The following is a 25,349-nucleotide window of genomic DNA, read 5'->3' as shown; positions in this document are numbered from 1 at the left end:
CTGTCTGGGAGAGAGGAGAGAGTAAACTTATCCTCTGTAAGCATGCAAAGCATCAGTGACACCATGTGCCTCCCCTTAGTTTTTCTGCTGCTGGTTCCTGTGCAAGTAAGTTGGATTTTTTTATTTTACTTATCAGTAAGTTTACAAGTTAAAACATTTTTAATGATTTACTACTATTAACTTTCTAAATATTCTAGAAGTGTTATGTGTAACACAAAAGTTTTCATTGTGATGGATTTTTTTATGCTGCATGGAGTTTCTGCAGGAAGACCTATTCTGCATGTGCCAACACATTTACTGAGATGTTTGCAATTTGATCAGATTTTTTTTCCAAAAGCTGTATTTTTGAGCATGGTGGGCAGGTACAAAATCCCCAAATCAATTGGCTTAAGCCAGAAGTCTACAGTCAAATGGGGCCCTTAAGGGCCAGCATAGCTTCCAAATAACTTTGCTGTTATTAAGGATATAAAATTAGAAAGAATTGATCGATTTTTCAAGGTATAAAACTGTTTAAAACAGCTAATTTAAAACAAATTTGTATATTTTTAGTCAATTTCACCATTGAATTTTAGCAAAAGAATTATACTGTTTTTTTTTCCTCTTTCACGGTTTTTTGGGTCAGGAACTGTCCTGTTTTTTCTTCTTCTCCTACATGTTTCACTTTAAGGCAGTATTGTTTTTTTTTGTTTGTTTTTTTTAAAGTAAGATAAATTTTTTTCTCCTATAGCTTAAATAGAAAAAAAAAAGATGTAATTGTAGAATCAACCATCCCTTTACAACGGCTGTCTGAGAGCCAATGAATAGTATCCAGAGAATGAAGCCTTTGAGAAATACACATTTATTATAGAAATACACATCTAAGTGGGATATAAGTCATTTTGGCCTTCAAGTTTATCAGCTTTTAAGTATTACATTTGCTCACCACTAGAGGAAGCTGTGTAACTACTAAATGAGATTCTTCTGGTTCCATTTACTGGATGTTTACTAATCCTAATACTAGTTTGCAGAAATGAAAAGAAACAAAATATGTATCTTATGGTTAAAGGATTTATTTGTTTCTTTATTTTTATTTCCAATTAGATGACAAACATTATGGACAATGAAAGGCCGAGGGGTAAGTTTTAAAAAAAATCTAAATGAAGAATTTGTTTGTTTTTCCACATATTATTGATATAAGGGAGTAAATTAGTTTGAACATTCTTTATAATTTCCTACACACTATATTTGTTTTAACAGTAGGTATGTTTTTGTTTCTACTCATCAAACAGTTTTAGTTGAAAAAAGCATATTTGTTGTATTCTATATTTGGAATTCACACCTTTTACACTGAACCCTTTTTATGTAGTGGTTAGAAAACTGGAGGTGCTAACAAAGGCTGAGTGCAAACCAGTTGAGAAGCTTGTGAATTTGAAGGAGAAGTTGTCTGATTACGTAAATCACATCTACGTACCTTCATGTGTCCCACTGTTTCACTGCTCTGGCTGTGCTGCTGATGAGGCTTTGGAGTGCTATCCAACAGCAGAACGCAACGTCACCATAGAGGTCAGACAAGATCAAGACTGCTTTCAATACCCATCTTGATAACAGGAAACTTTCTGCCTTTTTAATTTAACCTTGATCTTTCCCCCCGCTCATGTCTGCAGGTAGAACGGTCTCGTCAGTTAATAAACATCACCTTTGTGGAGCATCAGGCATGTGGATTTAGGTAGACTAACATTATACATTTCCTAGAAACACCTGATGCAATTCCATTGTTGTAATTATATGGCGATAATGTTACAATCTCCTTTTTAGGAAGATAGAGAAATATAAAAACAATACAACACAAGGTAAGTAAAATCAACATTTTATCTTTGGGGTCTTAGACTTAGACTAATTTATTAATCTCACCAGGGGCAATTCATTTCAGCTAGACAAACAAACAAGAATAAAAATGCAATAACATTAAAAGAATTACAAATAATGTGACGGGGAGCTTAAGGACCAACATTAATTATAAAAAACACAGAAAGATAGTAAAAAGTACTTATCTATATCTTAATTGGTCTTTGCTCTTCCAGGAGGGACAAGTGCACCAGGGACAGACGTTCAAAGGATAAAGCTCAGAAGGAAAAGAAGAAAATGTAAAAAGTCAAACTGAATTTTCTCTTCTGTTGAAGAGGTGTTTTAAAGTGCAAATTTAAAGTTGCATCTATCATTTTTTTTCTTACTCTTTGCCTGATAAGAATAAAGAAAAGATTAAATGTTATGATAAAATAGAATTGTCTACCATATTGCTTATCTCCTCTGTAGACCTTCAGTCCAAAAGGCTGCTGGTGAGCCATTTCTGGAAGGTCACAGAAAGTTTGATAGTCTAAACCAAGGAAGAAATAACTAAAAACATTTTTGCAGCAGATGATGAGATATTTCAGGGTTTTGTCCTGAGGGGTAACTTGATTTTTGCATACTTTCTGTTTTTTCTTTAGCAATCAAGCAAAGGTCCATGTGTTTTCTGTAAAGTGATTCTTTCTATTTGACATTCCTGCTGTTTGTGAGGCCAGAAAATAAACTTTTTTGTGATATCTGATTTCCATGATCCAGGAACCACATGCAGGATTTAGAAGACAGCAATCAATACAATAAGTACAACAAATTTATAATATCAGCAGCTACTAAACATAAAAAGTAAAGGATATGCCACCAGCATAAATGATGGGACTTCCCATAATATTTGGCTACATGTTCCTCTTGCAGCTTGCATTTAGTAGAGCATTCTTCAGCTTTAAAAACCTCTTCCTGTCATTGTGGCTAAGTGGTTTAATCTGCGCTTCTTCTGAGAAAACTTTTCCCAAAAAAAGACTTTTGGGTTAACTAAGTGGGTCACTGAACATTTTGGTCAAGTTATCGGAAATACAATGTGGAGAGCACTGAAAGAGAGGAACTACTTGCTCATTAGGAACTACTTTTTAAGAAAAAAACTGTAGGTAATAGATTGATTTATTCATTGATTCATTGACTTTATTGATCTCACAATGGAGAAATGTACTTATTACATCGGCTCAATGGTCAGATTGGCAAGAGTGCAGAAAAATACCAATCCTCCTTATTAGAGTATATTCAAAAGTAGCTATTAAATTACTTATTGTTTCACATTCAAACAGAATAATCACACAAAGTGACACTTTAATAAGAAGTCCTTTTGTGTGATCATTCTTATCAACAGGCTGCAAGAAAACCAGTGTAAGGGGAATAAGGCCATCCATGTTGGCCTCTAAATGATGTCGGCGTCAAGATCCTGTTTAGCTTAAATTAAAGGTATAGTGAAGGATTTTCGCGTGATTAAAAAAAAAAAGCACTTGCAAAACCCTGTGCCCGCCTATTACCGTAAACGTGTATGAGAGCGTGCACGAGCCCATTTATCTCCATGCACTCTCTGTTTAAAAATTGCTGTTTGCATTGCTCATGCAAGCTTACTTTCCAAAAGAAGATTTGCAATTTTTCCACTGTCAGCTTCACAACAAGTAAGTGAAAATGGGGATGAGCACTTAGGATGGCTTGACGTAAACATATCACCAGCATGATCGATAATTAGGAGGACCTCATATTTAGATGATCCACCCGGAAAAAGAACATTCTCCACTATACCGTTAAGTCTAAAAGAAACAAGACTGATTAAACATGCAGTGTAATATTCTCCAATGAGCAGAGCTAGTGTGTGATAAACACTCAAATAAAACATGTGTTTTCTGGTATTTTTAGCCAGCTTCATACTGTAACCATTGTTATGAAATTCTCCATTGTCAAGAAGATCAGATTGCAGCCTTTTGTTGGTAAGTGGCCTAAATAGATACTATCTGCATCTGTCTTACTATGTGGGGAACAAGAGGGAATCAGTGAAATCTTGATCGACAGCTTGCAGCACTGCCTTTAGGGTAATATGAGCTTCTCTGCTTCAAAAAGAGGAATACGGCAGCAGAGAGCGCGACATGCGTTTTTCAAATCACTTCAACTAGAAGTTGCCTATTTTGGGGTTCAGTTCACTGACAGAGTAGTGTTGCTTTCAACAGTCTGCTGGTTTGCAAGAAAGCATGTCCTCCATTCTCCTACTATATTTTTCATCTATGTTTTTGTTCGCTCTACCTAGAGTGGTTAATGTCTTGCAGTCATCAAACCAAGAAGGCATTTTTTTCTTCTGCAAAATTCCTGTTTTTATTAATTAAAGGAAATGGATCAGATTTTGATCCTGGCACTATTTGTTTTGAAACAAAGTCTGCTCAGTTTTTACCTGCTTTTATTTAAGATTTTGACAATGTACATAAATAAAATCACCTTTAATACAGAGGTATCTTGATTAAAGCAACAAGCTGTGACAGAAATTCAGTAATTGATGTATAATCAATGATGCATTCATTGTGAGTTCTGTAAATAAAATGTATGTAATGTATGTTTCTGGCTCAGTTTTGTAGTCCACTGTTACACACACTGCAAATAGTTAATTAACCCTTTATTTTTGTATGATACTGCATTTTATAGATAGTGCATACATACATATGTGGCATTTTTTTTTTTTTTGCTATTTTATGTGATACACAGAGTGGAGCTTACATGTAAAAGCTGATAGAAAGAATGCAAAAAATTTTAGACATTTATAAAAAGAGAAGATTCTTACCTGTTCAACACTTATAGGGAAAAGAAATCTTTTTTTGGCAAAATAACTCAAATTTGGTCAGAATTAGCAAGTAACTATAATCGTCAAAGACCTTCAGCATATTCTGCATAAATTTAGGTTAGATTTAGTAAAGATTTAAACTTTGAGATCAATTTTTTTGTGGATTTCAAGTCTTTTGAACCCAGCTATATTTTCTTTTTGTTTTTTCACTTTTTGTTTGTTTTTTTGGCCAGCATCATTTTATGCCATTTTGACATAAAGTGTTTGACATATAAGCTTAAACCTTTAGGTGTGGTCTTGTCCGATTGGAACCATGCCAGATGTTTGCTATGTTTGAATATACTTAATGCCTAATTACTTTCAACAGTAGTTGTCTTCCAGACTCTTATAAAATCGGATACATGGAGCACCACTCATTTTTGTCCTCTCAGCTGATTCGACCACCTGAGTTGTAGATTTCTATGAGCCTCTTTGATGTTTCGACAGAAGGCCGCTCACACTGAGCCTGGTTCTGCTGGAGGTTTCTTCCTGTTAAAAGGGAGGTTTTCCTCTCCACTGTCGCTACAAGCATGCTTAGTGTGAGGGATTGCCTTCGATCATCTGGTTTTCCTTAGATAGAAAACTTTGAATCAGTTTGACTGTATGATTTGTTAAATTGTCTCTGTAAAGAGCAGTGAGATGAGATGTGTTGTGAATTAGCACTGTATAAACAAACTGAATTGAATTGTTTCTCAGTCTACCCCTTGCTCAGTTGGACCATTTGTCCATAGGTTTACAGTTGTGCCACATTGTTCTTTTTTTATTTGTACCTGATCAATAAAACAGTGGTCTGTGAGATTCTCAAAGCTTAAAATACTGCTTTAAAACTCGCTCCTTCTTTAAACTTCTCCCTAACTTCAACCCTGACCCTTTTTTAGGCCTATAAAGAATAAAAATTATACTTAGCTTAAATTGTGATGTGAAATGTGACCAAATGTTACTAGATCAATGGGTGTAAATACTTTGGTGAAGCACTGTCGCCATGCAATTGCATTTGTCAAACATGAAAGATATTAGTCTGGTTATAAATCATCATCGACTTTGCTGCATGATTACAATAACCTTGGTAGTACTCATTAGCACGTCTTACTCTGTCCATTATCCAATTTTTATTGTTCCAAATTTGGCAACAGCCTTCCTGCAGTGGTTATGCTTCTCCCGAAAGGGTTCAGATTTTTTTCTTTACAAGTATACGTGCATCATTTAACTATAAAATAGTAAACTTATCCTCAGCATGAAGGTATGCATAAATATTAGGATAGGAGCAGCATGCATGCACGTGTTGACTTATTGTTTTTAAGGGCAGAGTAGGGCAGAGCTTTGTTTACACTGTGAATTGCTGCAGAGAAGACTAGTAGCGCTTAATTGAGCTGTGGGCCAAACATTTATGTAATACACTAGACTCTCCAACGTCACTATGCTCTATGTTGCCTGCGTTCTGCACAGTTTAGTCCTAATGGCAAGACAAACGCATAGTCCTTAACCTGCCACACACTAGGCAGCGGTCACGTTTTTCAGCTGCTGGCGGCCTTGACCAATCAGATACCAGGAATGTGGTCACATGGGAAGGGGCGGTAGACAAAACAGTGAGACGTAGGGGATACTCCTGACATGACCACGCCCCCAACTACCAAATAAGGAACGTCAGCTGAAATAACTATATAGTTTCTTTCCGCTGTGGGGTTGAGATACAGATAAAATGTGAATTAAAGTGTCGAAAACTACTAACTATTGTAAAAAAAATATAAATTTGAAGCAAATGGGACAATTAGAGAGCAAGTCTTGTCGAATGTCACCACCGTGCTCCGCATGTGAGCCTGCGGGCAGGGAGGAGGGGCGCTGGGTCCCGTGTCCTGCACCGTGGGACAGCCCCACGCAGACAGTGGAGCAGGGCGCAGCCGTTAACAACCACACAGAGGGGGAGAAAAAAAGTCAGCCGTAACCTCAACTCGAATGAAGCCTGCTTTTTATATCACCTCACCGGAACAACATCTCGATTTAAAGTAGGTGTGTTATTTTGGTTTGACCGTTTATATTTTATTTAGCTTTGGTAGAATTGAGTCCGTCTCTCATTAGCATTGCTTAGCGTTTATGCTGTTAGCTGTAGCCAAACTACAGCCTTGACAGGAAAAATAAATAATACTTTAGTTTTTTTTCCGCTTCTTTAGATAGAATAAAAAAATCACCGACACAGAGAGATAGCACTTGTTTATTTACTTATTTAAATGTGGTTTTCTGCTAGTGTTTATAGTTAACCGCTGCCAGGCCTAGCCAAACTACCGTCAACTTGTATCCAGTTCTCTACGTAGACATCGGTTTACACAAAATTACTCACATTTATAGATTAGATTAGGGTCCAGTTAATCTATCATAAACACAGCATACCCTACCTTAGGACTGCCTTTTTACATGTTGCCAAAATAACTCAAATGTGGTCAGAATTAGCAAGTAACTATACTCGTCAAAGACTTTCTGCATATTCTTAGTTTGGATTAAAGATTTAGTTAAGATTTAAACTTTGACTTGACCATTCTAAATGAATATTATCCTTTAATCTACTCAATATGTTTCCTCCTTCCCTGTAGATCAAATTTTCACGGAGTTTCAAGTCTTTTGAACCCAGATATAGTTTTTTTTTTTCTCAGTTTTTTGTTTGTTTTTGGCCAGGATCATTTTATGCCAATTTGATCTCAATGGTTGTTCAGTGTTTGCAAAGTGTTTGCCATATAAGCTTAAAAGTCAGGTGTGGTCTTGTCTTATTAGAACCATGCCAGATGTTTGCTATGTTTGAATTAACTTAATACCTAATTACTTTTCATAAAATCAGATACATGGAGCACCACTCACATTTGTCCTCTCAGCTGATTTGACCACCTGAGTTTTAGATCTCTATGAGCCTCTTGGATGTTTCGACAGATTGCCACTGACACTGAGCCTGGTTCTGCTGGAGGTTTCTTCCTGTTAAAAGGGAGGTTTTCCTTTCCACTGTCGCTATAAGTATGTTCGGTGTGAGGGATTGCCTTTGAGTCAATGCGTCGAACGCGACACTGATGTGTTATAGTTGATGAGGGCAAAAAATGGGAAACATATATATATATAATAAAATGTATTACCAAAGAAAAATCTAAGAAAATGTTCAATAAATTTGGCCTCCTTCATTCTAATACCCTTAAATTAATCCCAGAGTAAGTGGTTGTCTTCAAATATGACCTACATACTAAACCGAGTGCCTGTGTGAAGGCTTTAGATGATTGATAGAGAAATCTTCCGCCTTACACACCAAGGAAAACAGCAGAGAGGTCAGGGATACACTTGTACAGATTAAAGTAATGTTAAATTATAAAACATTTGCAATCCCAGTCTGGCCAGGCCATTATCTGAACATTTCAAGGGTATGAACTACTGCAAACATCCATCTAAACAGGGCTGGATTTCTCCATTCCCTGCATATTTAATTTGTTTCACTGCCACCAACTCATCTAAAACCTGCTGAAAACCAGACCGTTAAGAACCCAAATGTAAGCCACCTTTGACTTTAGGTTGAATTGGGGAAGCAGTGAAGATCCCTGTGATAGCACTGGGTGAGCTGCATAGTTTATATTTAGATGGTGTTGTCAGATGAGTGCAAAACTGAACTTTTTGACCTTGAAACAGGCATAAGATGTGACTGAAAAACAACACAATTCCACAGTGACACCTGAAATGACTAATGTCAATCTATGGGGATGAAGAAAGCTGGACAATTATTTGCAGACACGAGATAAGAGGTTCCAAAGCAATAGATTGGGCAAGAGCATATTGAGGTTTTAGAGTAATTCACATTCCTGGGTTGAATTCCTGACCTATCTGGGTATTTTTAAGAGTAAAATGCTGTTTGGAGGCTGTCCTTTAAATCAGACCTTTCCTGACCTAGTTTTGAAAGAAGGGGAAGCAGGTAGAGACAAACTCCTAAATGATAGGTACTTTACCTGAAGCATAAGCTGGTTTAAAAATATCAATGAAGAAGGCTTAAAAGAAAACAAAATATAATTTTTCCCATCTACTTAACAATTATGCCTTGCTTTGTTGGTCTGTCACATGAACTCCATGTAAAAGACATTGTGACTGTAAAATGGGATACGAAAACCCTTGCAGAACAGTGTAAAAACAGAGGGTAAAGTGAAGAAATCCCATGTAAACATGGAAGAAAGTATTTTTTATTTTGTTGCTAACCTGGGATTTCTACGCACCCCTTTTAAATGTTTCTGCTAATGAGCACCTGTGTAATTTGTTGTTGGTTTAAGGGGAGGGTTTATTTGTTGCTGTTTTTGTTTACAGCTGAACTAGTTTTTCTGCAAGCTTGTGGGTCCAAGGACAGCGTTAGTGAAAGGATGACAAGCACGAAGAGGAAGGCAGAGAACCTCCTGAGGGCAGCAAACCAACCTTGCATCATGAAGTGCAGAGGCTCCCAGGCGGATTCAGAAAGAGACTCTGGATTCTCAGGTTAGGTGTGACCCGTGGCGCACATTGAAGAAGAGCGTATCAGTGTTAAATGGCTGTTAACCTTTCTGTCTATCCTACAGATGCCAGCTCAGAGCATCTGAGCACAATGGACACCACGGACTCTGAAGATTCCCCCCACCCTGTTAAACAGCAGGGGGCACAGGGTGCTGGTTCAGGCCAGAAGCCCTCTCAGCTGTCTGTGGTTGGAGGCTCCTATTCCGGACTCTCTCCTATGATCATAATGAACAACGTTGTGCTGAAGCAGGTAAGATGATGAAACTTACCCTGTGAATTTGTGCAATATTTAGTGTTCTTAAAGATACCTGTTAGAGAAACATGCTTTTTTATTATTATTATTTTGCTGTTTTACTGCCAGAGATAATCGTCCTATTTGGATCATGTTTGAATCGATTTATCAACAACAATACTCAATTCCCCTTGGTAGACAATAAAGATGAGCAGTATCTAGAAAAAAAATTAGATTTTTGTGCTGATTAGATATTCTGATGATAATAATTAATGTCTAGATGAATACCTCAGGAAATTTAGAGGTGGAGAAACTGAGGATTAGTTTAAGTTATTAGTGGAATTTTTTTGGACCGCTATCCTAGATGAGTTGCTTGTCTTAAAAGACCATCAGCTTAAATTTTCATTTGATGAATTAGGAAGTAAATGAGTGAAAACAAATCAATTTGTAAAACGGTCCGTCTTATTCTATTACAGCCTGTAGAGAACCCTCCTGCTCTGAAGCCCTGGGGGTTCAGTCCAACGGTGGAGGTGGTGCAGCCAGTGGTCCCACAGCCTCAAGTGGTCTTTCTCCAGCCTGTGGTCTCCCGTCAAGGGTCATCAGCCTCCAAAGAGGCCACCTCTAAACACAGACGCTCCAAAAAGTATCTTCCAATCTTGAAGTCCTACCCAAAGATTGCCCCACATCCCGGGGACAGTGTTGGTTCTTCAGGCAGAGGAAGTGCTTCTTCGTCTTCCTCCTCTTCATCAGGATCAGAGAAATGTAACTCTTTGACCTCCAGTCTTTGGGATCAACGGCAGAGGCAGAAAGTGGAGAAATCTCTGTGCAGTAGCAGCAATAACTCTGAAGCTGCATCTCCTAGTCTTCCTGGTACCCCCAGCCCCATGTCACCCCTGCTCCATAGTAGACTTCCACTCCCTGCAGCAGAAAACAGCAGCACTGTCAGCCCTGCCAAGGGCAAGTCAGCGATCTGCAGTCAGTCCAAAAACCAGACTCTCGCCTTGGACAGCATCTCCTCTCTAGAAGGCTACTCAAGTGACGGCAGTTCTGACACAAAGAGGAAGCGCTTTTGCAACACGTACAACATCCTGAGCAAGTCTGGCCTGCTGGACATCACACTCCGCACCAAGGAGCTCCTCAGGCAGAACCAAAGCACTCAAAATGAGCTGGACCAACTGAAGAAACACACAGACTTATTCCTCCAGGCTCTTCAGACCGGAGACACCAGTGTTTGCATGAAACTGCTGAGCCACCTTCAGGAGGAGGACAGGGAGAGGGCTGCTCAGGGCAGCCTGAAAGCACTTCAGACCTAGACTGGTGTGTGGCTGTAATCCATTAGACCCACAGGACGATCGGGATGGGGGTAGGTGTGTGTAGAGGCAGATGGACTGAAAGTAATGCGCTCTACATTACTGACCCCTCCCCCAGACTCTCAGACAGACAGCACACTGTGGCCTACATTTTAGCAGTCATTTGCCTTTGGTCCCTTCCTGACACTCCAAGCTGACCTAAAAACATCAACCTTCTTGTTGCACTCTAGTCATACAATGCTCTTTCTAAACACTGTAAATGGATCATTGTTTACCATGAAATGGAAGAGAGTAGCTGAAATTGACCTAGAACCTACCTAGGCCATTAAGGGAAAAACATTCTGGCTCCTGCAGTGAAAACGCACCTTTAGAGGCAAAATTAGGCCAGATATCCAATTCTAAGTGGAAAACAGAATAATTTAATCTTAATGTGTGCCTGCTAGACTGACAGCAGGCCATCCGGTTGGATCGTTTTGGTTTTCCACGCATTGTTCCATTGGTATGTTTTACTGACGGTTTAACATGCGGTTCATTCCAAAGCTGTAAAAATGGTTGGATCATAGAGATGACATCATGCCATGTTAAAAAACATTCAGAGCATATGTCTATTTTTCATGGGTTTGTATTTGCAGGATGTATTTGGTTCATATTTAGTTGTTTTTGAATTTGTTCTCTCAGGTTATTTGTTGATACTCATTTTCATACTGGCTGGAAAGAAAAGCCCCTATCAACCAATCAGACGACGCCCTGATACAAGTTCTCTCTGAATAGGGCTTCTAGGAGTGAAAGAATGATTAGTGGTCAACTCTGAATGTTTTCTTGCCCTTTGTCAGCGTTGTTGTTTTGAACTGTGCAGGTAAAATGGAAGTTGTCTGCTTTTACTTGCAAAGGTTTTCTCTTGCATTTTTATTTGTATTTGTCAAATGTCTGTATTGAAATGTTTTTTATATTAAGGCAGCTACTGATAATAAAAAAACAGTAGTTCTAGAGTCTCTTAAATCCAGTTTTTTTATGCTTAAAATTTGGATATTTTTTGTTTATTCATAGATCATGGCCTTAAAACTCTAAGTATGTTCATGCTAAATAAAAAAAATTGCACTAAAATCTAAAAAAAAAAAAAAAACCTTTATTTGCGTCAGATTTTTTTGGCAGCTGTGGTACTGTAGTAGCTTTTTCAAGATGGCTATAATGTAATTTTTTTTAACACTGGTTGAATCACTAGACACGTATATATTAAAATCACGCACCCACTGCAGCCTAAACACATAGGTGACTTATTTTTAATGATATTGTGATCAACTCTTTTACATGTTCTAGCTGATGGCTCCTCATTTGCTGTAAGGATTTCTGAAACAAGCTGTGGTTAAAATAGTCCAAATGTAACATCGCCTGAAAAGGCTTTCTGTAAAAAGGAAGATCCTCTTTAATGAGGAGTGTGGAAAAAATAATTTCTCAGAAATAAATGTAAATTTTCATGTAAAGTACATTTTGTTTCATGTTATCAGAGGTTTTTCCAATGGTTATTTTCTAATTTATTCTATAGACATGTCAGCTGTGTTCTCCACAGTAAATGTATGAGACACAGTTCACTGTTTCTAAATAAATATGATGAAATTGATCACTTGTTACCATTTCAGTTGAAAAAAAATATTGAGCAAACGGGTACTTTGCTGTCAGAGGTCATTATCCATTCCCTACATTGTCTCTCACTGCACCATATCTACCAATAGCAGACCAGTTTCGTATACACTGTATATCTAATGTGTTATTTTTTTTGGGCTGTCCCAAAGTTAAAACTCCTAATAAACAATAATTTCTTGATAAGCTAATATCATTTGAATCTTCCGAGTTAAAGGGTTTTAAATAGCCTTTTAATTTTCCTTTAATTCAATTGATTCTGATTTCCTTTTTAAATGCACTCTTGCAGCCGGGCAGCTCCAGAGTTGTTTGACTTCTCTGTGAGAAATTTTGAGGAACTCCCTCAACATTTGAAAGTCCTGTATGAGGCAACAGCTTAGCCTTCAAATTGTTTCCTGGTATTGATTTAAATCTATCACAAAATAAATTTTCAGTTTTATGTAATGGATGATTAAGGCCTTAAGAAATGCAAGAAAGAATCGTAAACCTACAAAAATACAATTTTTAAGCCTAGAAAATTAGTCTGAAATATTTTACCCCAAAGCACATGAAAAGGTTTAATTTACTAAAATTATAAAAAAAAAAAAATAGCCTGATAACCTGGGTGTAGTCTTTTTGTTGTGTTGGGATAAATGTGCAGCAGAAAAACTAACACAGAATTTAAAAGACCATCGTATATATATTTAAAAAAGAACCCAGTCATGTTGGGTAAAATTTCAAAATGTTGACACTTATAGTATAGGTCTGTAAATTGTCAGCTTTGAGCTCTGATTTTCTGTTTTTAAGATGAAGATTGGGTTTGTTCTTTACAGTCTACTGTATATATTGTAAGCTATAATATTGTTTAAAAGGTGTAAAGTAACTATGATGAATGCATCTAAAAGTCATGTTGACTTCCAAGCAATAATTTTTTTTTTTTATCTTCAGTTGGCGACTAGAAGAGACTTAAATGTAAATGGTTTTGTAATGTGAACACAGTCCAACAAGGCTGTGTTACGATTTAAAATACTTTCAGGTCATTTTATATGATTTAAGGTTGAGATGTAATTTTATGTGTAATAAATATGATTTTAAAAAGCTTTTCTTGTGTCTGATGTCCCATGTCCTATTATTTATAAATCCTATTTTGTATATCCTAATATTTGACTCCATATATAAGTCATACTTTAAATAAAAAAAAAGTCAATTAAATATTTATCAAGCTTAAAACAGCCAAATAATATTTTTAAGGCTAAAAAAGGGAACCTTTTCTCTGACCTTAATTTAGTTCACGCATCTGACCTCTAGATGGCGACGTTGAGACGCAGCTGCTTTGCGCGGATGATTGGGAGCTTTGAGCCTCTGGAGCCTCCGTAGATCAAAGCTGCCCTCTGTTTTGAGAAAATTGTACTGCTAATTGGCTTTAGCTGACTGTGTCGCTGTTAGAGCACTGCTGTAATGAGAAGTCATTAGTTTTCTGACACTGAAGAGTTGAAAGAGGCAAACAGCCCGTCGGTGGCCAGGCGGCTATATTCTAAACACATAGCCCCGGGTAGCTAGTTTTCTGCTGCTAGTCAAGCTAACAAGGTAACCTGTCATTTTTATCCAGCGGGGGGGGAAAAACCTGCATCCTCTCTTCCGTGTGTGCTTCCGCCATCAGTATTTATTTAGTTTCTGTTCAGCTTTAGGTGAATGACGCTCAATGATCCAGTCCGGGTGATGGCTTTGACTCAGAGATGACCTACAGCTTCTGACCCACAGGAAGTCTCGCCATTTGTCACCGAGATTCAAGGCATGTTCTGCTGCTCTCATCTCACATGTGCAGTTAACGGTGATGTGCACAGATTGGTGACTGTTGTGTTTGTGTTGAGCAGCTGAGAGCTTCACACAGGCTGACTCATGCTTTCTGATGAGCTGGACTCCAAACCAGAGGTAACACTTTTTAGTGATATAACAGCCAGGCTTGAAGCTTTGCATTGCTATACTATGGTTGTAATGATGGTTGCTTGCTGTTTTTTCCCCCCTTGTTAGCTGCTGGTGCAGTTTGTCCAGAACGCCTCCATCCCATTGGTGCAAAGTCTGGAGGACTCTGAATGCAAACACCCCTGCCTGCCTCTGCTGGCCCCAGCTGACAGCTCCCTCTGCACCCCTCTGGAGCTCACAGGTAGGTTGGTGCAGTTTCACAGCTTCCTCTCACTGATGGACACAATGGCGTAACTATCGGTAAGGGGAGACTGCTGTTGCTTAAGGGGCCCAGATGTTCCAGAAGCTGCAGCCTGGGGGAACATGCAGGAATTCGAAGCCAGGTAAACAAATCAGAAAAGGAACAGGCAGGCTTAGAGATCCAGGAGTCCAAAGACGGTTCAGGCAAACCATTCGGACAGGAACAGGCAGACTCAGTGGTTGAGAGGCAGAACAGGTCAGGATAAGGAAATCAGAAACACCAAGGAACTTTAAAACACCCTCACCACTGGCATGAAAGAACAACACTAATCTGGCACTGATGACTGGATGCAAGCAACTTAAATAGAGGCAAGAGCAGGTGGATTAGATGAGAAGTAATGAGAAACCGGGCAGAATTAAACAGGTGAATGAAATGAGTAATTAAGCATGTCATCAGCGCAAAGATCATAACAGCATCAAATTTAAAGTGTGTGCTTTAACTATGCCATCTATAAACATTTCATATTGTTTGTTGAACTACTCAGAGCCTTTTGGATTGCTGTCATTCAGCATAACCCAAACTTGCTCAAATTTAAAGACACAAACTGCTAGACTATTTTTCTCCATCAGGACTTTTCATGTTAATCTTTAGGGCCACCTGGTTGTCCCTCTATGCAATAGTGGACTAGGACGTCTCTGCAGATGTAATGGTGCGAAAATTTCCTCTTAAACCCACCTGATGATAGAGTGATTGATTGGACCTTATTTATACCGCAACACATGTCAGATTTCAACTTGATGGTGAGTCGTTTAAACATGACACAGTGGTACTTTTAATTACTATGTTAATAACTGTGTATAGTTAATTAGACGGTGGGTAAAAAAATACACTCATATAATATGTTTCAAACCGCAATCAAAGCTCTTAAGATCTTAAAAGAACAATTTATTTGAGTATTTTATTTTTTGCAATGCGACTTGGAATTATGGGTAATCCAAAGCGTAGATTAAAACCATAACCGTTACATGTTATGTGTTAGCGACGATGGATGCCAAAAAGAGGTACTTAAGCGGATTCCAGGAAAGAAAAAGTAAAGAAGAGCTGCTGGAAGAACGGAAAAAAACTCCCCAAAATAATGAGTGAGTGAAGACTGCGACCAGGAGATGAAAGGAGAGAGGCGAGTTGTGTCCTTACGCCATTGGATGGACATGTTTTCAAATGTGAGAGAATCACTGTGATGCACGATATTAACAGTTTCAACCGAAAAGGCTGGTTTTCGAGCGCTATAAATTTCATCACTTTGTCTTTAATAGCTTTAGCTTTTATACTGTCTGTAGAAAAGTTTTACAGCTTTCAAAAGCCTTGTCAATGGAGACATCTGTCCTCCACATTGTTGCTTTGTATTCTTCCCATATTGCTTTACCACAATGACAATTTTTAAGGTGAGCTATTCATTTTATAGTGTTAAAACCTGAAGCCTTCTTTCCTCTCTCAGAATTCTTGCTGAACAGTTTGGAAACAGAGTAAAAAAAACCACACTAGTTCATTAACAGTCAGGTAATGAAGGAGCCACGCTTGGGTCCTGCTAGTAAGGTGCATAAGACCCGCTTTGGGGCTGCTCTGCCTGTATAAAACTACACCAAATTTAATTGATTTATCAGCAAATTTTGAACGAAAAAATGTGCGTATCTGGCCGTTTAAAATTCAGCCAAATTGGCCGATATTTTATCGGTCTGATAAATCTTTTTAATCCCTAATTGTTTTCCATGAATCACAATTATTTTAGCTATAAAATACCCCACTGTACACCTGAAACTTTTTTTTTTTTACAGTCTCATGTGTCCAGTGAGAAGATAAATGCAGATTGTTGAAATTGTAAATGCACATTTATGTTGCGTTTGCACAACTGTACAAAAAAATAATCGGCAGACTTCAACGTTATTAGAAGGTTAGTGTTAGAAGGTAGCAATGTATTCACCAACAAAAAATGAGACCTAAAGATAAGAGATTCATTAAAGTTTCCTTATCTTTCTGGGATGTTAATGGTGGAAAAATAAAGAAAGATTATAACAAGATAATCTACATTTGCTGGAATATAAAATGCTTATATTTCTGCTCCATTTCAAATTAAACTGAACGTCACCCATTCTTCTCTATTTTCTCATATACACATAACTTGCTGTTCAGTCATAGAACTTTTATTTTCAATCTGTTTTGAATCCAACATGTGTATAAAGGCCTTTGGGGGGGTTTAAAACTTAGCTACTGTTCTGGATCTTTGTTGTATCGTCACTATCATAGATTTCTGCCGTTAGTTCTGAGAAAAAGTTACTGAGTTGATGCTTTAGAGAATCGCAGTCAAGCCGGAGAGCATTTTCCTTAATTTCAGGTGCAGCGGAGCATCGCTGCACTAGTGATGTGGTCTGAGAGTGTTAGAAAAAATGGTAAATGTGCCTTTTTGTCGTGTCTGTTTTTAGGGAACCATAATAGGAGTTGGTTTACATTTCAGTTTATTCAGTAAGAGGATCTGCTCTTTGTCTGCATCCCTGCAGCGACAACATATTGCTCACCCTCCCATCCTTTTCATCAGGGCCATCTAGTGCCGGTCTAATGAGCTCCTACTGAGAGAAGCACCGTCTTTTTTTGCTTAAAATGTAATTGTGGAAATTCCTTTAAGCTTTTTAAAGCAATAAATATTTTATTTTTATCAGGGCGTGACCTTCTCATATGGGTTACAGTTTACCTGTATTATACATGCAGGTAACGTGAAGGTTTAACGTTATTCTACGTTTCAGATCTGTAATCTAGAAGAGGTGCAATCTTCCTGGGTTTGTTATTTCATAAATCTGTCTGGCTTTTAAATGTCTTAGCAGGCTAATCCCAGAGGTGTTTTAGTCTAATATTTAATGTTTGTGCGTTTAGCAGACTCTTTTATCCAAAGCGACTTACAAAGTAGACACAGTTTTATAGTTCTCATCAAATGACAATAAGTTCTCTAGAGGGAAGCCCCTAGTCAGAATGAGCGGTGACAGCAGAGAGATAGAAGAAAGTGGAGGGGTACAGAGCTATGGGTAAAAGTTAGGATAGGAGATGCTCTTTGAAGAGGTGGGTTTTTACGTGTTTCATAAAGATAGAAAGGGATGCTTCTGTTTTTGTAGCGATTGGTAGGTCATTCCACCATCTTGGAACACATGAAAACAGTCTGGATTGTCTTAAGCGTGGTGCAGGCACTGCTAGATAACAATCCATTGCTGATCAAGTTGTGACATTAGCCTTTGCTAGAGGGTTCAAGTAGATGGGAGCCGTACCCTTAAGCACTTTGCAGGCTAGCATCAGGGACTTGGATCTGATGCTGGCAGACAGGGGTAACCAGTGAAGCTCAATGAACAGAGGGGTGATGTGAGACTTTTTGGACTGATTGAAGACCAGACGCACCGCTGCGTTCTGGATTATTTGTAACGGTGTATTATTAAATTTAGGCAGGATTGGGATGAGTCTTTCATAAAGATGACATACAGATACACACACAAGCACTTTGTCTGCTGGAGTAAAATGTATTGTTTCATTCCGCCAGAGAAAACAGCAAAGCAAGCACATCAATCAAGGCCGGTGCTGAATACAAATTATATTGTTCCAATACAAATTATATTGTCCCCCTTACGGTGACACAAAGGATCGGAGAGCCAGTCGACCCCAGCAGGGCAGCAACCCGCGCAGCTAGGCGTTCGTACGCAACCCTAGCAGACTCTACCAGTGCCAACCGCCACCCGTCATTTATGCCAAACTTCAAAGGAAAGTCTGTCACCCAATCAGGAAAATGATCGCTCCCTCTCACGCCTGGAGCACATGATTACAAAAACCAAAATATGTTTCCGGCATCCCCTGAACCCACCCAGGGCTCGTGGACAGCCGAAACCAAAAACAAGTTACGTTATGCTCAGAGCATGGCACCAAGAGCTCGTGAGTACAAAAACAAATTATATCATGCTCTCAATGACACAGAAACTTAGATAATGAGAGTGCTTAGGTAATAGGAGTGCTTCATTTGTGAAAACTTGTATAATAAAAGTGACAAAACTTGTATGATTGTCAAAGAACATAAAATATAAAACCCATATATATATCAAACGGTTTTACAGCACAGGCTGAGAGGCCAGTCAGGAGCGTGTTAATAGACTGCACCAGGGGCTGGGCAGCATGTTGGGTTATGTATGGCCGGATCTTTATTATGTTTAATAGAGTGAAGCGACAAGATCCAGAAACGCAGGTTTAATGATGGCGAGCAATGCCTCAGACGGAAACTATAATCAGATAAAATACAAAACAACCTTTAATGAATTCCTTCATTTAAAGAGCCCAGATCTGGAGCAGTTTGCCTCTAGTAATAAACTAACTTTTTAATTTGTTTTTACATCCCAACTGAGGAAAAAAAAAAATTTTATATATATATATATATATGTAGTCACACCTCTGGAGGATTGAATGTTTTAATTTCAGTAGAAATGATTATTCATACTTGAAAGTGATAGAGGGAATTTAAGGTTAGGGACATGTCCAGGAGGCCCCATATCTTAATGACTTATTACTAAGGAAAAATGGTCCAAAACGGCAGTGGAAAACATTAAATCAGCTGTTAAGCAACATTAGCCCTGACCCTATACCAATTTATGATACATGCATGTTTTACCTTTCTTTCAGAAACAGAAAGGCCTCAAAATGTTATGTTTTTTAAGCAGCTCAAAATGTTTTCCTCCTGATTATGGATGCTTGCAAATGGAGTATAGTAGCCTTCTTTCAGCCAGCTGAGTGACAGTGCACTGCAACACTTAAGGCTCTGACCTTAAAATCCTTTTAAACTCATTAACATCACTTCAAAGCACACTATTGCAGTATTTTTAATACTTTATTTTTAATATTTTAGTCATTTTAGAAATACACATACATACATTGAACAGAAATTACAGAATAACTAGTTTGACAGACGCACAAACTAAAAAAAGGACATTTACTTTAGTGATACAGTCGGTGTCAAGCTCCAGAGAGCCTTCCATTTCTTCCAGTATTTATTTTATTTATAAGTGGCAAATCTTAATGAAAAAGTCAGTCTCTCCATTGCATGAAATTCCTCAATGATGTTCTTCCAGTCCAAACAGAATAGTTGTTCCACATCAAACCACCTGCAGGTTATAGCTTTGTTTGCACCTGCTAATAATATTAATAGGAGATACCAGTCAGCCTTCTTTAGTTCCTGAGGAAGATTACTGAGGAAAACCACAGTAAAAAAACTGCATAGATTCAAGTCCATTTTACTGATTATTTCTTTTATTAGTTCTGACCAATAGGGTGGGATCCTAATACATTCCCAGGAGATATGAAAATGTCTTGCAGACATATTCCCACAATTACTCCTTTTTGCCTTTTCAATGTTTTTAAAATGTTAATTTTTAATGTTGGGTGTAATAAAAAAAAAAAACGCACCATGCATTTCCAGGAAAATTCCTTCCAAAGTCTGTAACTTAACGTGTGAATCACAGAATTGCACATATTTAACCAAACATCATCAGCTATTGCTGTTTTGGCTTCTTTTTCCCATTTAATCTTAAAATACGTTGTATTAGCCCTGGTAGACATGAATATATATACGTTTTCTGTCATGCTCATCCCTGCTGGGGTTGTGAGGGGCGCTGGTGACAATCTCCAGCTGTCTATGGGCGAGAGGCGGCAGTATAATTTGGATATTGTTTTTTTTTATTTTGAAGGTCTTCCAGTGCTCGGATCTATACCTGTCTGATCCTCCTTCAAAAATGATATACTTTTATTGGCACAGGAATAGTTTTGATGAAATATATTTTATTTTTAAAAACTTTAAGCAGGAACCAGCCCATCGCAGATGATGTTGATTTCTGTGTTTATTGCAAACATTGGTCCACGGTTGAAATATATTTCCTATCGCTTTAAATGTTCAAATCCATGGTGAAATAACATCAACAGCTTGTGTTTGTTGTGTAATTGTTTCCCAGATGGCGGCCTGAGCCACGAGCCGGACTCTTCTCCCACGTTGCCAGACTTTGGTGGCGTCCCACAACAGAGCCCGTTAGTGGTCCAGTCCCACCAGCCGCCGCAGGCGTCGCCGAGCCCCCCGGCCATTCTGCACGACTTACAGCAGCCGGACAGCACATCCTACGTCCTCCTGAATCTCGCCAAAGGTGGAACTGCTGCGAACATCGCTCTGTTTACTGCTCTCTTAATTCGATTATTAAAAAAATTCTTTTCAATCTGCGTTTGTGACTGCAATGTTCTTCTGATGTCACTGATTGTTTCCCAGCTTCATTTTTAGACTTTGGAGAAGAAAAACAGAAAGTTCAGTTCTAAGACTGTTTGTGAATTTATCATCAGAGGCTTCAACAGGCAATAAAAGATTAACAATGGAATAAATAATAAAAGTAATACTTGGCTTCGGTCCATATCCGGAGAAAACAAGTTCCACAGCAGAAGCTGGAACCGTGTTTTTGTGTTTTATTTTCTCAGCTCAGCAGAGAAACGAGGTGACATATTTTTATGAAATAAAAAGCAGAATAAATTTGGCAAGTGTGTTCTCTAAGTTTATTAGCCCTTGGCAGGAGTTTACAACATGCACTTTATTCCTGTGTCTGTTTCTTCTACTGGGTTTAAATTTAGAGCTCTGACCTAGAACGATTGAAGCAAATTATCTCATCAAATCTGCTTTTTTAATATCTTTCTGATTCTCTTATTTATCCTCCACTCTCAGGAATCACAGCCTCCTCCGAGTCCCTGATCTTTGCTGCCGACGGTGCTGGAGACGATGAAGATGAAGGGGTTTCTTCAGGAAGCTACGGGATAGACGGGGCCGCGCCGTGGTATCTGAGAGTCCAGGAGCTGGCGCATGACAGCCTCATTGCAGCGACCCGGGCGCAGCTGGCCAGAGACGCAAAGGCCAGCCAGGACGCCAGAGCTGCAAGTGTCGGGAACGGTGAGGCGAATTTATGCAGGAACGAATACCAGACAGAACGTTCTGATGATAATCATTAGTAGGGCTAAAACAATCATGAGTAATTGATTATTGAAATAAAAGTGAAATAATTTAGTAATTGATTAATGATTAATTAGAGTATAGAGACTCTAAAACATGCCTTTACCTGACAGAGCGACCCACCTAGAGCAGTAATTATAAGAAAATTGTAAAAATACATATCAATAGTGGAAAAGTTTCACTTTCACCTGGTTTGATTCTGTAGAAAATCTTTAAGGATCCGATTATTAATCTAAAAGTAATCGACAGATTAATCAGCAGCCCTAATCATTAGTTATTATTAGTCTGGAGTTAGAAACAAAAGCAAAAATCAGCTGGGCTGCTTCAGCTCAGGCATCTAAGCCTGAATAGAAATGAGGTCAGGGAGATGAAAATGTTGTATAATCAGCTTAACACTTGTCATCATAAGACTCTAAATCAGAGAAAACGTGTCCCCCGACTCTTGATGGTTTTATCAGTTTGACAGCAAACATCCTCCGGACTTGTAAATATCAAAACATTGATCATCAAGTTCTGCATATAGTCGGATTTATTAAGAGTATTATAATGAAATATGTGTAATTGAACCTTTTATTTACTTTTTAAGAACTTAAATCATACCATATATACTTCATTTAAGCTTTTTAACCTCATTCTGGATTCTCAAGCCATAAAAAACACCTTATTTAGTCCAACATAAGCCCTGCGTGTAGATATTAGGTGAACAGTTTTTAGAGAAATGGTTTAAGGTTTTTTTTATTAAAGTGGGCATGAAAGCACGTGATGGACCGGGAGATCGATAGGCGGATTGGTGCTGCGTCTTGCTGTGAAGCTGATGCCGTACAGGTCCATTGTGGTGAAGAGAGAGCTGAGCAAAAAGGCAAAGCTCTCGATTTACCGGTCGATCTAAGTTTCTACCCTCCTCTATGGTCATGAGGTTTGGGTCATCGCCAAAAGAACAAGATCCCGGATACAAGCGGCTGAAATGAGTTTTTTCCATCGTGTGTCTGGGCTCTCCTTTAGAGATAGGGTGAGGAAGTCAGAGAGGAGCCAGTTGAGGTGGCTCGGGCATCTGGTTAGGAGGCTCCTAGACCGCTGCCTGGTGAGGTGAGGCCCAGGGGGAGACCCAGGACACGTTTGAGGGAGTGTGTTTCTTGGATGGAACACCTTGCATTGTCAGCAGGAAACAACACAGCTAAAACTGAGGAATGAAACCAACAAGAAGGAGGAAAATGGTCTCACTATGATGCAGTTGAAGCTTCTATTAACCTTATTTCACCTCTGGCTGTTTTTCTGAAACATGCAAGACAGAGAAGAACTGTGAGGGGAGGGAGTTTTAACAAAAGTTAGACCCATTATAAACTGGCTTTTCTTTCAGAATTCATGAAGCCCATAAAGTTGTTGAAATAAACTCCAGTGTAAAAGAATGATGTCGCCGCTGACTAACTGCTGCTATCAAACAGTGTTTACGCTCTCTTTCTCCAATTTGAAGCATTATCTATTATTTATGGCGATATCAGTCCGTGCATTCATCTCCTCTAGCTGCGAAGCTTCTTCTTTGATTTGAAACAGACCTTCAAGTCTTGCAGCACTCAGTGTCGTTGCAGCCTATTGACTCACACCACGAGTCAGCACTTCATTGCAAACCCTGCTCTGCTGCCTCCACAGGCTGCTGTTGAGAGAATTTACCCATGACATTTGGGGCATTATGACTCCCAGCCTCATGTCTGGTCTTTGAACACCTCCTGAGTCAGACTGTGGCTGCAGGTGGAGGCTGAAACGTAACAAATTGGGGAGTTTTCATCACAAACTTGGATGTTGCTTTTTAAGGTTTGTGATCATTTCCACAGAAAGTAGAGAATTAAAACGCATGCCTTGTTTCTGATTGGTATTTGTTTACCTCTTGCTTTGCATGCATGCAATTTAAATGCCTTAACCTTTAAATTAAAAGAGCAGAATTGGGAGACAGCTGAGTGTAAGTTAAGGAAGAAAATGTAACTTTTTTTTAATATTGTCCTCCAACATTTTATGCAGTTCTAATTTTTACATGAGATTAAAGACTTAAAATTACAAGGATAGTTCAAAAGATTTGTACATCAATAAAAAATTCAACATTTCCTTCACTAATTTCAGAGAGAAGGACTCATATGTTAGATTCATTACATAGAATCCTTTATTTCAGTTGAATTTTAATCATCGTAGCTTACAGACGTAATAAAAACAGCTAAATCAGTGTCTCAGAAAATGTGAATATTTTGAAAAACTATAAAAAAAAGTGCTGTTAAATGAACGCACTTTTGAAAGCGTAATATTGCTGTTTAAAATATCCATTTATTGTTGATCTATTGGTTTTATTCTAATTTATAGAAACACTGTAATTGTTGTCATCTGTTAGCTATAGTTACCAAAGTAATCAGAAAAAGCTCCAAAATATTTTCCTTCGTGTAATGAGGAACTAAATTGGACACTTGTTTTGTGCTATCACATTTTTTTTTAAAGGTGTACCTGTGTACCAAACCATCTGTGATGCTTTTTGTTTTGCAGTGAGGAGCTGAAAACTGCCCGTTCCAAGCTGCTGTAATTGATGCCCTCCCACTAGCTTGCATCACATTAGACAAGTTCCCATCAGCTATAAGCGCATTGCTGCCGGCTCGTCATTGGCTGAAACGGGGGGGCTGTTAACGCTGTTCGAAGCGGGGAGTCCGGTCCGGCTAAAAGGGAATGATTGCATTCAGCTTTGAATTGTTTTCTTTTCCCTGCAGCTGTGCAGCGATTCGCAGTCGGTAGCCGGTGATTTTATAGAGCCGGGGCTCCAGAGGCCGGCCACCTTGCACTCGTGGCTTGATTACTGCATGGCCCCGCTCACGCTCTCCTCTTTCTGGTTGCCTAGGTGACCACACACACAGCTTGATCGAGGACGGAGAGAAGCGGGAGCTGCCGTCTCGGGCCGGCCGCCCTCTCTCCAAACAGATTCTGCGCTGCTCGTTTGAGGGCTGCAGCAGGACGTTCACCTGGCCGGCTCATCTTAAATATCACCTCAAAACGCACAGGTAACCCTGCAGAGAGGAGCTGTTTAAACAGCAAAACCTGGGGTTTCATCTTATAGGTGTCAGGATCTGGTTGTGGTTTAGAGCACACATCCCCAACCTCGGTCCTCCAGGGCCGCTGTCCTGCAGGTTTTAGAGGTTTCCCTGCTTTAGCACAGCTGATTTGAATTGAGAGCTGATTAACATGCTTTTGGTCTACTGCAGTCATTATAATCAGCTGTGCTAAAGCAGGGAAACCTCTAAAACCTGCAGGACAGCGGGCCTCGAGGACTGAGGTTGGGGATGCCTGGTTTAGAGGACACAAATGCAGAGGCTGAGGCAGAGGTGACTTCTTGCAGTTTTAATTAGTAAACAAAAACAATTGAGGAAAGAATCCAAAAATCCAACTAAAAATGTTACCAAACCAAAAACCATGGAGATATCAGGGGAAACTGAGCACGAGGAGCCAGGGAGAGATGAGGTAGGAAGACAACAGCAACGAGGAACCAGCAAAGAGTGACAGTAGAGGGAGAGATTATATGGCTGACTGAACAAAGGTAGGGATAACGAGCGGATAAGGAACAGGTGTGAGTGGAGGGCAGTCTAGGAAGGAGCTAGGGAAAAGGAGACCAATGCAAGAGGGCAACAAATAAAAACCAAAGAACTTGTATATCCAGAAAATACAACAAAGGCTACATTCACATTGCAGCCTGAAGTGACCCAAATCTGATTTTTTTGCCCATATGCGACCTGGATCTGATCTTTTCATGGGGTTCCCGGGGGTCC

General features: G+C 39.0%; 3 protein-coding genes across 4 annotated transcripts in view; all 3 read left to right on the top strand.

The window, feature by feature from the left end:
- LOC107090862 (vascular endothelial growth factor A-like) lies at nucleotides 1-4,341 on the top strand. Its single transcript, XM_015384465.1, has 6 exons — nucleotides 1-105; nucleotides 1,081-1,114; nucleotides 1,346-1,542; nucleotides 1,644-1,705; nucleotides 1,795-1,829; nucleotides 2,061-4,341. Exons 1-6 carry the CDS (start codon nucleotides 43-45, stop codon nucleotides 2,138-2,140), a joined length of 471 nt encoding a protein of 156 aa, XP_015239951.1. The 5' UTR covers nucleotides 1-42; the 3' UTR covers nucleotides 2,141-4,341.
- Nucleotides 4,342-6,439: 2,098 nt separating this feature from the next.
- On the top strand, nucleotides 6,440-11,832 carry cipc (CLOCK-interacting pacemaker). Of its 2 annotated transcripts, none has more exons than XM_015384480.1 (4): nucleotides 6,440-6,694; nucleotides 9,005-9,169; nucleotides 9,250-9,434; nucleotides 9,893-11,832. In XM_015384480.1, the coding sequence occupies exons 2-4, from the start codon at nucleotides 9,058-9,060 to the stop codon at nucleotides 10,727-10,729; spliced, it is 1,134 nt and encodes a 377-aa protein (XP_015239966.1). In that variant the 5' UTR covers nucleotides 6,440-6,694; nucleotides 9,005-9,057; the 3' UTR covers nucleotides 10,730-11,832. The 2 variants fall into 2 exon arrangements, with proteins under 2 accessions (XP_015239966.1, XP_015239965.1); XM_015384479.1 differs by having other exon boundaries at nucleotides 6,443-6,690.
- Nucleotides 11,833-13,692: 1,860 nt separating this feature from the next.
- Nucleotides 13,693-25,349, top strand: part of znf410 (zinc finger protein 410) — a 21,689-nt gene continuing 10,032 nt past the window's right edge. The window contains exons 1-7 of the mRNA XM_015384483.1: nucleotides 13,693-13,930; nucleotides 14,026-14,135; nucleotides 14,218-14,275; nucleotides 14,375-14,507; nucleotides 20,528-20,713; nucleotides 21,277-21,498; nucleotides 24,428-24,587. Coding sequence (XP_015239969.1) covers nucleotides 14,243-14,275; nucleotides 14,375-14,507; nucleotides 20,528-20,713; nucleotides 21,277-21,498; nucleotides 24,428-24,587 — 734 coding nt within the window. The 5' untranslated portion in view covers nucleotides 13,693-13,930; nucleotides 14,026-14,135; nucleotides 14,218-14,242. The remainder of the gene's footprint in view (nucleotides 13,931-14,025; nucleotides 14,136-14,217; nucleotides 14,276-14,374; nucleotides 14,508-20,527; nucleotides 20,714-21,276; nucleotides 21,499-24,427; nucleotides 24,588-25,349) is intronic.

This window comes from Cyprinodon variegatus, unplaced genomic scaffold (assembly GCF_000732505.1).
Source record: "Cyprinodon variegatus isolate N-32 unplaced genomic scaffold, C_variegatus-1.0 Scaffold313, whole genome shotgun sequence".
In the NCBI taxonomy this organism is placed as follows: Eukaryota; Metazoa; Chordata; class Actinopteri; order Cyprinodontiformes; family Cyprinodontidae; genus Cyprinodon; species Cyprinodon variegatus.
This window is presented reverse-complemented; position numbering and strand designations above follow the sequence as displayed.

What these genes read in the sequence shown, in the direction of transcription:
- LOC107090862 (XM_015384465.1), top strand. Translation starts at nt 43, where the DNA reads ATGCAAAGCATCAGTGACACCATGTGCCTCCCCTTAGTTTTTCTGCTG. An exon ending in TGCTGCTGGTTCCTGTGCAA is followed by an intron (nt 106 to 1,080) that starts GTAAGTTGGATT and finishes ATTTCCAATTAG; the next exon opens with ATGACAAACATTATGGACAA. An exon ending in CATCAGGCATGTGGATTTAG is followed by an intron (nt 1,706 to 1,794) that starts GTAGACTAACAT and finishes TCTCCTTTTTAG; the next exon opens with GAAGATAGAGAAATATAAAA.
- cipc (XM_015384480.1), top strand. Translation starts at nt 9,058, where the DNA reads ATGACAAGCACGAAGAGGAAGGCAGAGAACCTCCTGAGGGCAGCAAAC. An exon ending in AAGAGACTCTGGATTCTCAG is followed by an intron (nt 9,170 to 9,249) that starts GTTAGGTGTGAC and finishes TCTATCCTACAG; the next exon opens with ATGCCAGCTCAGAGCATCTG. An exon ending in ACAACGTTGTGCTGAAGCAG is followed by an intron (nt 9,435 to 9,892) that starts GTAAGATGATGA and finishes ATTCTATTACAG; the next exon opens with CCTGTAGAGAACCCTCCTGC.